Source organism: Sorex fumeus, unplaced genomic scaffold (assembly GCF_029834395.1).
Source record: "Sorex fumeus unplaced genomic scaffold, SorFum_2.1 ptg000072l, whole genome shotgun sequence".
Lineage (NCBI taxonomy): Eukaryota > Metazoa > Chordata > Mammalia > Eulipotyphla > Soricidae > Sorex > Sorex fumeus.
Genome location: NW_026606129.1, coordinates 44,456,403 through 44,467,360, shown reverse-complemented (window position 1 = coordinate 44,467,360; position 10,958 = coordinate 44,456,403). Strand labels below are relative to the sequence as shown.

The 10,958-nt window shown below is 44.6% G+C and overlaps 1 protein-coding gene across 1 annotated transcript; it reads left to right on the top strand.

The window, feature by feature from the left end:
* The first annotated feature begins 1,076 nt into the window (after positions 1–1,076).
* LYZL4 (lysozyme like 4) lies at positions 1,077–10,559 on the top strand. Its single transcript, XM_056129576.1, has 4 exons — positions 1,077–1,215; positions 1,321–1,470; positions 5,467–5,545; positions 10,371–10,559. Exons 1-4 carry the CDS (start codon positions 1,077–1,079, stop codon positions 10,489–10,491), a joined length of 489 nt encoding a protein of 162 aa, XP_055985551.1. The 3' UTR covers positions 10,492–10,559.
* The last annotated feature ends 399 nt before the right edge of the window (positions 10,560–10,958 follow it).

The following is a 10,958-nucleotide window of genomic DNA, read 5'->3' as shown; positions in this document are numbered from 1 at the left end:
GACATTTTGCATATTTGGGGGTATTGCTCTGTCACTGTTCTGGTTAAAAACTGCACGTGGACGGGCCAGAAAGATAGTACAGCTGGTAGGGCTCTTGTCTTGCATACATCTGACTCGTGTTTGATCCTTGGCATCCCATATGATTCCCTGAGCATCATCAGGAGTGATTCCTGAGTGCAGAGCCAGGAGTAGTCCCTGAGCACCGCTGGGCCTGGCCCCCAAACCAAACCAAACCAAAACCAAAAACTCCACATGGAGTAACTGATCGGGGACAGGACAAGGCAGGGACATTCGTGGTGAAGAGCATGCTTGGGCGATGGAGAGGAGGTGGGCTTAGGGGATGGCAGCAGACATGGAGACGAGTAAGCTTGAGTTGTTCCTCTGAGTACCCACCCCATCAGCGAGCCCCTCCTGCTCCAACGAGGAAACAGGGGTGCTTTCTGGTCTGGCATTGCTGATGACAGCCCAGACACCCAGGGACAGTACTGGGCTGAGCCAGGCTTCCTTCCTGTGTGTGGACAGCAAGAGAAAAAATTCCAGCAAGGTTAGGCTGGCAGACACATCCAGTTCCAAGGGGAGAGGTTTAGAACATAGTGAGAAATGGATTCTAGGATTGAAAAGGGGAAGAAAGACCTGACCATGAGAGCTGGCATATGCCCAAAGACTCTATTTTTGTCCTCTAAACTATCTTTAAGAGAGGAATTGCATTGTCTCTGATCTTCAGTAGATGAATTCATTGTCCCAGTAAAGGAGAAGAGGCTTTGTGCCTCGCATCAATCTCCCATCAAAGATATGGGAGGGGAAAGAAGTCACTGAGCTTTGTGAGAAGGAGATAATAGAGGGGAGAGGGAATGGGATGGAGGTGGGGGGAGCCATTGCAGGCAGCCTGTGTGGGCAGTGAGTGGAACCCAAATAGACGGGGCAGGAGAATCTAAGCAGCCCCAGGGGCCCCTGTTTTTCTGAATTCTCACCCTCTTCTCCCCAGTGTCCCTTATCTTCCTCCAGAGGAACCAGTGTCCCTAGGATTTGGCAGAGCCCCGTGCCCGAGTGTCTGCTTGCCTGCTGGGTTGGAGGAGATGAAGATCCCCCTGGCGCTCTCCGTCATTAGCTACCTGGTGGTTCCAAGTGGCACTGCTGTCTTGGGGCGCTGCATCATAGCTAAGAAGCTCCTCCGCGGAGGCTTGGATTATTTTGAGGGTTACAGCCTTCAAAACTGTGAGTAGGCCCCACCCTCTGCCTTCTACCTTCTATCTTCTGTCCCTTGTCCAGGCTCCCCCATCCAGTTCTCTGCTGAGCCACACAACCTCTGCTCCATCTTAGGGGTGTGCCTGGCCTACTTTGAGAGCAAGTTCAACCCTACAGCGATCTACGACAATGTGCATGGTGACTTCATGGGCTTTGGCCTCTTTCAGATGCGCAACAATGACTGGTGTGACCACGGCAGGAACCTCTGCCACGTGTCATGTTATGGTAGGTCTGTCCCCATGGGGTACTGGACTTGGAGGCCTGCCTTCCACAAGGCCCCATTTGACAAGTTTGGGGAGGCAGGAGGTTGACCAGAGGCTCTAGGCAGATCTGAAATCAAGGAAGGGCTCTGGGGGTGCTGCGCGCTGACCGACAGGGTAGCCAGGCTAGTGTGCCTGTGTCCTACAGGGAGTGGTGGGGACCATAGCCGTGTGGGCAGAGAAGGTGTGGGGGTGTTGAGCAGATGGATGGAGGAGGCCACAGGTCTGGGCATCTATAGTCTGAAGAATTGAGAGCATAGGATACCCATGGACTAATTCACCACACTCCTGCTTGAGGGGCGAGTGGTGTCACTATCACAGGCAGAGTGGTCTCAGGGAGGGGAGATGAGTGGACCTTCCCTAGGGGAGCTTTCCCACCACTGATAGGGTCAAGGAGAGGCATTGTTCTGTGTCCCTTCATCCCCTGAGTGGTTACCAACCACCTGCTCAGTGCCAGCTTTGAGGAGTTGATGCCTTAGGTCTGGCTGATGCCTAGACAGTTAATGATTCCAAGATCTTCACACATCTTAATTCAGCACAGTGACCCTTGATCCTTGATCTTCCAGCCTATGATGTTATCATCCTTGTTATCATCCCTGAGACTCAGAGGGAAGTATGTGCCTAAGGTCACACAGCTGGTCCAAGGGCAAGATGGAAGGCAGATGTGATTGGGTGACTTTGTAGTCAGGGCTACACCAAGAGGCAGTAAAAGGCCTCCTTGACCTCTGAGGTTGTGGTTCAGGAGAAGCAGATGCCCGGTCCCCTCAGGGGCTCAGCAGCAAATGTTTCTCATGGGCACTGGCTGAACCCCATCTGTGGCTCTTCATGGGGTCTTTAGGAGACAAAGTGGAGAGGCTGTGACAAAGGGTGGCACCTTTTTGTGTGTTCTGGGAGGAACTTGCCTTGTATTGGGTCCTTGATGCCTCTCAGGATTCACAGAAGAGGTATGGCCTTTCGCAGAATTGAGGAAGGGGAAGCCGTGAAGTCAAAGGAATGGGGGCAGGAAGCATGCAGGAATCAGGGAAAGCCCAGCTGCTCCCACTCAGGACTACATGAGCATGGGCAAGTCACTTTTCAGAGTGCCCTTGACCCTGTGCAGTGGGGACAACACTGACCTCTGGGGATGACTGGAATGTGTGTGTGAAATGGTGCTGAGATAACCGTGTATGACAGTGGTGGTCCCCAGTACCGAAGGATCTGTGGAGTACCACATCCTCAGGACTTCCCATTGAACTATTGATCTGGTTGACTGTCACAGGAAATGGCCCAGGTCCCCTGAACACTGCTTATCCCCCGCCCAACAAAAAATATAAAAAGAATTGGGTCTTGTGATGACAATATGGTGGCCTATATATCCCAAAAAACCCTCCTGCTAGATACAATGTGAAAAACAACCAAATTCATTCTTTTAAAAAAAACTGAGCTGGCAAAAAAAGAAATTCTTTAAAACTAAAAAGAAGAGCAAGAATCCAGATACTAAGATTGAAGCTGATAATGATAGTTTAGAGGAAGTAAGAGACAGCAGACCTCCAGTAGTCTAATGCACAGGTTTGTTTCGTGTGTGTGTGTGTGTGTGTGTGTGTGTGTGTATGTGTGCGTGTGCGCGTGCACACACATATGCGGTTCCAGGGATCAAACCCAGAGCCTCACATGTTCAAAGCAAGTGCTCTACCACTAACCTCTGAGCCCGGTCCTCTAATGCATGGGTTTAAAGTCACTGTGTAGATTGTGCTTGAACAAGATGATTAGGTACCTGGGAAACCTCCACAGGAAGCTGAGACCCTGGAGGGCTACATAGTTAAGGATGAACTAGAAAATCCCCCAAGGGAAGCCATTCTAAACAGGCAGGATCAGTCGTCCTTGAGAACTTATAAGCACAGTCAATAGAGCTTGCAGAGAGACAGGGCAGGGCATACCCACCTATGCTAAGTACAGGGCTGTGAGCTTTCGCAGCAGACATGTGGAGACCAGAAAGAGCACAGGCTTTGAGGCCAGATGGAACTTTGCCTTCCGTATGGATGAAATCTACCACATGAGACCTTGTGAGTTCAGTACACTGTAAAGAAGGTGAAGAGTAGGGCTGCCTGACATACCAACCAGTATGGAAAGAATGCCATGTTCCTCATTAAACAATTCACCAGGCAGTTCTGGTTTGGGATGAATGTTTGGATATACAGTGTGTGCACATGCTAGTATATGCATGCATGTGTGCTTATTTGTATGTGTGTCTATTCTATATGTCATGGATGCCTACCACAGGAAGTGCCAAATCAAAGCAGCATTTTGTTCAGAGGAGGGGAGACACTTTGGGCCAGGTAGTCAGTGACAGGTTTTGTTTTGCCTTTTTGCCACATTTGGTGGTTCTTAGGGCTTCTTCTGACCCAGGCTTGGGTATAACTCCTGGCACTTCTGGGAAACCATATGCAGTGCAGAGAATCAAACTAAAGTTGGCTATAGTGACAGGTTTTTAAGGACTTTCATGGTTGGAGGAGCAGATGGGTTGAGCCAGGCTTGGAACAGAGCATGAATAAAACCTGGGAAGAAAAACTTAAGATAATCCCCAAGCTATGGGTATCAGGGGTTGAGTATTCCCTTCAGGGTGGGCAGTAGCTTGGTCTCTTGTCCTTGACATTCCTTGAATGGTGAGATCATGGAGTACATCCATTAAAGCAAGCTCTGTAGAATAGGAAAGGTATATTGGGGAGCAATAAATGAAGTCAAGGGGTCTGTGGCTTGGTATTTTTGTTTTGTCTTGTTTTGTTTAGGGCCACACCCAGTAATGCACTTATTCCTGATATTGCACTTAGGGATTACTTTTGGTAGGGACTAGGGGACCTTTTGGAGTGCTGAGGATCAAAATCATGTTGACTATGTGCAAGGCAAGCACCCTACCTCTTATAATATTTCTCTGGCCTCATACTGGCTTGATTTTATAAGCAGCCAGGTGGCCCTTAAATACATTTTTAAGGAAAAAAACTGATTATGTCAGGGGTCCCATCCTGTCCTCCCGTTTTTCATCAATTTGCTTGAGTGGGCCCAGTAACATTGTAAGACTTGTTACTGTGTTTGGCATATCAAATATGTCACAGGTAGCTTGCCAGGCTTTGCCGTGTGGGCGAGATACTCTTGCTAGCTTGCCGGGCTCTCTGAGAGGGATGGCGGAATCGAACTCGGGTCGGCCATGTTGGCTGCGTGCAAGGTGAACGCCCTACCCGCTGTGCTATGACAGAAAAAGGGTAAGGAAGGAGGAGGTAGAGATCTCGGCAGTGAACACATATATGAGATCTTGGTTTCTACCTTCCATGGAGAAAATGGAAAGGCAAATGCATAGACTTGCTGGTTCTTTAGAGGCAACTTCAAGTTCTGTCTGCCTGGAACAGTTTTGCCTCTGTGAATCCCTAAACCTCTCTTCTTAACTAATACATTTAGCTGTCATTTGACTCTGTAGCCTTCCTTGGTTAGATTTCCTCCCTTGGGACTCCCACATTAAGCTGCATACCCCACATCATTCCAGCTATCCTTAATTAAAATTGTCTATAGCTTTCCGTTAGACTGCAAGGCTCTATAAGCAGCGACAGGTGCACTGTGCTCGAAATTTTATTACTGTTTTCTAAATAGAAGTTTATTTATGATTGGTTTGATTCTAAATAAGGTTGAGGGATACAGTTTCATACCTCAAATGAGCATGTGATATCTGTGCAGGGTACCTCACCCACCCACCACCAGTTTCTCATGCTACTCATACTTCAAGTTGCTCCCATGTTTTTATATTACCCAACACAGAATGTTATACATATGCATCTTGCCAGCTCCCAGTGCTCTCTGGGAAAAATCTAGGGAGAGTTTGACTTTTGGAATCATATGAGACCTGTGATGGAAGGATCCTCTGCCTTCCCTGACCTCACTCTGATTTACCTGTCATGTAGTGGTCTGGTATCATTCTACTCTATTTTCTCCCTAGCTTTACTGAACCCAAATTTAAAGAAGACAATTGAATGTGCCAAGAAAATAGTAAAAGGAAAAGATGGAATGGGAGCCTGGTAAGTGGTACATCTTTAAACAGCCAGTATTGACTTACATCCTGTGTCTCCTCTTGATTGTGGCTCAATCTTGGTCCATTGAGCATCTATCTGCAGTACCAAGTAGAGTAAGAGTCAACTCATCAAACTTAGGAGCAGCACCATGGAGTTCTGTAACTGCAAGGCCACAGAAGGAAAGGTATAACAGCCTTAGGGTTGTTGAATATTTCCCTCTTAAATTTTGTTGAGTATTTATATAGGATGCTAAGATGAATATCCTTGAAATAAAACTTTATGTCTTTCATATTAACTCCTAAGAGTTTTGAATATTTGGTGGAGGGAGTGGGGGTTGGGCCATTCCTGATGGTGCTCAGAGGTTATTCCTGGCTCTGTTCTCAGGAGTCATTCCTGGAGGTGCTCAGAGGACTATACACAGTTCTGGGTAATGAACCAAGGTTAGATACATGTAAATCAAGTAACTCAACCCCTGTATTATCTCTCTGAATTACTGAATACTTTAAAAGTTCCTGATGTTTATTGTGAAATGACACTCCAGCAGACTTGCACCAACTTAAACTAATGCTAGGAGTTTAGTAAAATGCCTATTTCCTGCTCTTTCACCAATTACAAAATCTTTGCCATTTGAAAGGTGAGTAATATTTTTTCTTCTTTTGCATTTTATGAAATATCATTAGACTGTTTTCCCCTTATGTTTATTATTCATATTATTTTGTGAATTTTCTCTTGCCAAGTTCTTTGAATTTTTTTTTATTTTACTCACGAGGTTTTGATTTGTAAGGAATCATTATATATTAGGATTCTTGACTGATTGTTGTGTTATAAATTTGTTTTCAGAGGTGACTGAAACATTTCTTCTTTGACAAAATAGGCATTTTTAAATGGCATTGATTTCGATGATTAAATTTTAAAATATCTTTGCAATTTCATGTTAGCCTACTGATCGTTAAAAAATTCAAACTTGTCTTTTAAAAAATCTCTTTTTCTCATGACTTTGTCTAGAGTTCATATCTGTTTATATCAAACTGAGGATGTCAGTTCTAAGAAATTTAATTCTGGACCCTGTAATGTGCTGTCCTCTGAAGGATGTTCTCTGAATTTCAGAATGATGCCTCATTTTATTCTTGTGATATTTCTCAATAGACTTCATATAGTTTCATCTTTTCCTGAATAATGACAGATTTACCCCATTAGTATTTGCCAAACGGGTAGATTGTATGACATTTTCTTATCTCTTGCCTGTTTCTTGGCAATGGTTATATCTGTTTCTCAAATATCCATTAGGGCATAGATTGGTGTGTAAGCACTTAGCCCAATTACCAATTTGTGTAGTTTTTGAATATATGTCTCTGATTTTTTTCTTATAGGCTGAACCAGTGGAGTACACAAAAACCCTCCATTTCCAGAATTAATTGATACTACCTTCATTTGTGCCATTTATCATGGTGGACCTATACTAGTCAGTGGTCACTGTTTTATCACCAATTCTACTATAACTTCCTTTTTATTCTTTTTCTGTCCCACACTTAGTACTTGAATGCCTGGCTAATTCTGGTCACTGTTGTCTCTAACTAGATTGAGAAAAAATACCATATTTTACCAGTTACAGATTGAACATATTACTATTTCTGGCATTATGGTTTATTGGTGTGACCTCCCAAAAATTAACAAATATTTGATGCCTCTTATAATGGAAGTCATCTTAAAATAGAGAAAGTCTATTAATGAGTTATGTGTTCTTGATGTAGCTAGGTTAGGTTCTAGAGTTTGAATATTTACACAAGTATTATTCTATCCTTACAAATTTTTGTATCATGAGTATTCTCCCACCCTTCTTTAAAAAAAAATTGAACCGCCAGGCTACTTAAAAATTTGAGGGTGGCTTTTACAAGTGACAGATGCTCTCTTCATGTCAAATGATGGTCTCCTGCGTGGTCAGGAAGTGGATGAAGGACTTGGATAACTAGGGAAGCCTGACTGTGACTGGTACTTCTGACTGCAGGCAGGAAAGATCTTATCCAGAATCTGAAAACAAGGAATTTGTCTCAGAAGTCTGAACTTTTACATCTTACTATCTTTGGGTACTAAGATCAAGTGGAGGTTGATCTGTTTCTCATTTACTCTGTACCTTGTTTGTACTAAGTACCCCACATGAAAGATGGATATTGCAATAGGGTCGAATCTTTTAATTTTGTGACCTGTTTCTAAAAGCAAAAGCAATGCAAGTGTTTAAAAATTAAAAAAGACTTCTCTTTTTTCAGCAGCCTCCTGAAATTTACCCTGGTTTAAAGCACAACACACATAAATCCCTCTGGGCACACTGCCCAGTCCCTAACTTTCTGCACTTACTAGCAGAGTTGTGAGTCTAGCTTAGAACTCCCTCGAGGTCTCTGTGTCCAGAAACAGCTGCTTGGTCCTCCACTGCATTGAGACAGCAGCTGACAGTGTGCCCTCCACTACTGAGGAACACTTAGGTTGTTTCCACCTTCATTGCTTGGAAGTTGTGTCAAACAATTCTTCAGTGAGCATCTTGTTACTAGAATTTGCATGTTCTTTCAAGTCTTTAGGTAAAATTTCTTGCATGAGATTTTCTGGCCCTGACAACACATTGGCTTTATATTTATTCACTGCTTTGGTCTTAGAGTCATACTTAATGGTGCTCAGCCCTACCTTGCGGAACAATCTCACCAGCCCCAATACCTGTCCTTTAGGGCTACTGGACCTTTGTTCATTTGATATATGTGAACTAATTTTCCAGGTTATTTTAGCTTTATCACATTTTCATCTGGTGAAAGTTTTACATTTTGCATTTTACCAGAATTAAGTCCTTCCGTCTTTGCTTTGTAGTTTCTGAGTTTAAATGAGGAAAACCCCTCATATGAAAAAGGTCTTTTGTACTATGAGAAATTATTTTGTACTTTTGTACTACAAAGAAATTCTACAATGTTCCTATGTGTACCAGACTACTGCCTTTCACAAAATAAAAATTATAAGTTTTTGTAGAACTTAGAAAACAGGCATTTTCAAGACTTCATGTTGTGCTTGGGGCTGGAGCTATAACACAACGGGTAGGACGTTTGCTTTACGTGCTGCTCACCAGGCCAACCCAGATTCGATTCCTCTGCCCCTCTCGGAGAGCCCAGCAAGCTACTGATAGTATCTCACTTGCACAGCAAAGCCTGACAAGCTCCCCATGACATATTCGATATGCCAAACACAGTAACAACAAGTCTCACAAAGAAGATGTTACTGGGCCTGCTCGAGCAAATAGATGAATGGGAGGATAGTACTACAGTGCTACATGTTGTGTTTACATTTTTGACCTTATTGGAATTTGGTTTAGTATCAAAAGTTAGGGGCTAGAGAGATAGCTCAGAGGTCAAGGTACATGCTTTGCATGAAACTGACCCTGATTTGACCCCTGGTACCAATAGTCACCCAAGCATCACTACCTATAACACTGGAAGCCCCCAACACTGCAGAACCTGAGCAGCACTACATCCTCAAGCCCTCACATTGAACTACTAGTCAGAATGCCAGTGGGACACTGAGGCCCTTGAAAATCATTTGAAAAAAATCCCCCCACCCCCAAAATTTTTTTTAGAGATCTATTTTATATTTTCTCAAATGGCTAGTCAGTGGTTTCAACACCATGTACTCATTAGCTCATTTTCCTAACTTCAAAGATGGCATTTTAAAGTGGAAATTGTCTTATTAATGTTAACCATCTTTGGAATATGTGAAATATCTCTCATATATAATCTCAGTCCTCCAATTAATTACAAGCTTGGCTGGCCCCTGAGGGTGAGCACTAATGAGCTGAAATGATCTCTATTGTATGGCATTCAGTGGAGATGTGCAGGGCAGGCTGATCAGGTCTCATCCTCCTTGGTCTTCCTTTTTTCGTTCTCTGAGTGAGGGGGCCTCTCATTAAGCTAATTAGCAGCCACATATTTCCCAAAGTTGAGACTAGGCAGCTCTGCAGAGTTGGAGCAGACAAGAGCAACGTATAATATTCTGCTGCCCACTGGAGTCCCTTGACACAGAACATGTATGCATGCATTTTCCTTGCTATTCTGTAAATTTAGAAGCCAGGGACCATAGCCCCTTCTTTAACTGCGGGATCCCCACCTTGTACTCTGGAAGACCTAAGGAGGCCTGTCTGGCAGAAGGACAGGATACACTAAACAGGATTTCTCAAGGCCTGCTGAGGACATGGGTGGTGATTCCCATGATTTCCTGGCTGGGAAGGAAGATGTGGGATTGGATGCCAGCATAGGGGCTAAGAAGAAGCAAGCACTTTTAGGGGCACTAGGAGGATAAGTTAGAGGTATCCAATCCCTCAAACTAGGAAAGGGTGAGAACCTGGAAGGAATTTTGGAAGATGAACAAGGCAGTAGAGGATCTGGTCCAGAGGGCAAGGGTTTCCAGTTCCAATGCCAAGTACTGGCCACGTGACTTGGAGTTTTCCTTCTAAGTCATTTCTATGTGCCCTGCAGGGGAGAGTCGAGTGTGAGGTTCATCTTTCCCCTCCTACAGTGCATGGTTTATAGAAAGATGCAGGGAGCAGATCACAGACATGAGGAGAAGGAGGGGAGCCCCTGCATTTGTGCCCAGATATAGTGAAGATGGAATATAGAGACACTGGTAATGATTAACTCTTCAGAAACATACCCCAAGCAGATAGAGCCACCTGCAAAGCTGTGGGGGCTAGACTGAAGATGCTGATGGGCTGGGGTAGGTGGGATCTGGGGGACCCTGGGGATCCTTTAGTTCTGGCAATAAGGAACTCACTCCCACTAACTCTACCTGGCCTGTCTTCTTGCAGGCGCTCCTGGACCATGAACTGCCAGAACTCAGACACCTTGGACCGGTGGTTGGATGGGTGCCATCTAAAGAGGCACTCCAAGCAAGTGCTCGTGACATCTACCGTTATCGCCCTTCACTGAATCCTGGTGGTCATCTCACCATTTGACAGCGCCTGATGGAAACGATGAAGGTTTGCTTTACCAAGGGATAAAGGATGTAGAATAAACCAGCTAGTTACTCCATCTGGGTCCAAGGTCTCCATGCCTATTACTCCATGGGGATGGTTGATTTACTGGTAGTCAGTTTCCCAGGAAAGATAAGAGAGTTCTGAGAAACAAGACGTGTTCATGATTGTCAATATCAAACTGGGAGAGGAAGGTTCGATGCCAAGGCCAAGGAGATGAATGAGACAGGATGGCATAAGAGGCCAAGACAGGTGAGGGTCCCTGGGACTCCATAGGTGCCCCTGCTGGACTTGCAAAGAGAAAGGCAGATACCACCATGTCCTCTTTGTACATCCATGGAAAGAATTGAGTGGCACTTGCTCTTTCCTACAAAAAGTTAAACTGTTTTGGCCCTGGAGCAGTAGTATAGTATGTAATGCACT

Excerpts from the sequence above, each read along its gene's own strand:
- LYZL4 (XM_056129576.1), top strand. The coding sequence starts at position 1,077 with ATGAAGATCCCCCTGGCGCTCTCCGTCATTAGCTACCTGGTGGTTCCA. Across the intron at positions 1,216-1,320 it reads GGGTTACAGCCTTCAAAACT|GGGTGTGCCTGGCCTACTTT; the intron begins GTGAGTAGGCCC and ends GCTCCATCTTAG. Across the intron at positions 1,471-5,466 it reads CTGCCACGTGTCATGTTATG|CTTTACTGAACCCAAATTTA; the intron begins GTAGGTCTGTCC and ends TTTTCTCCCTAG.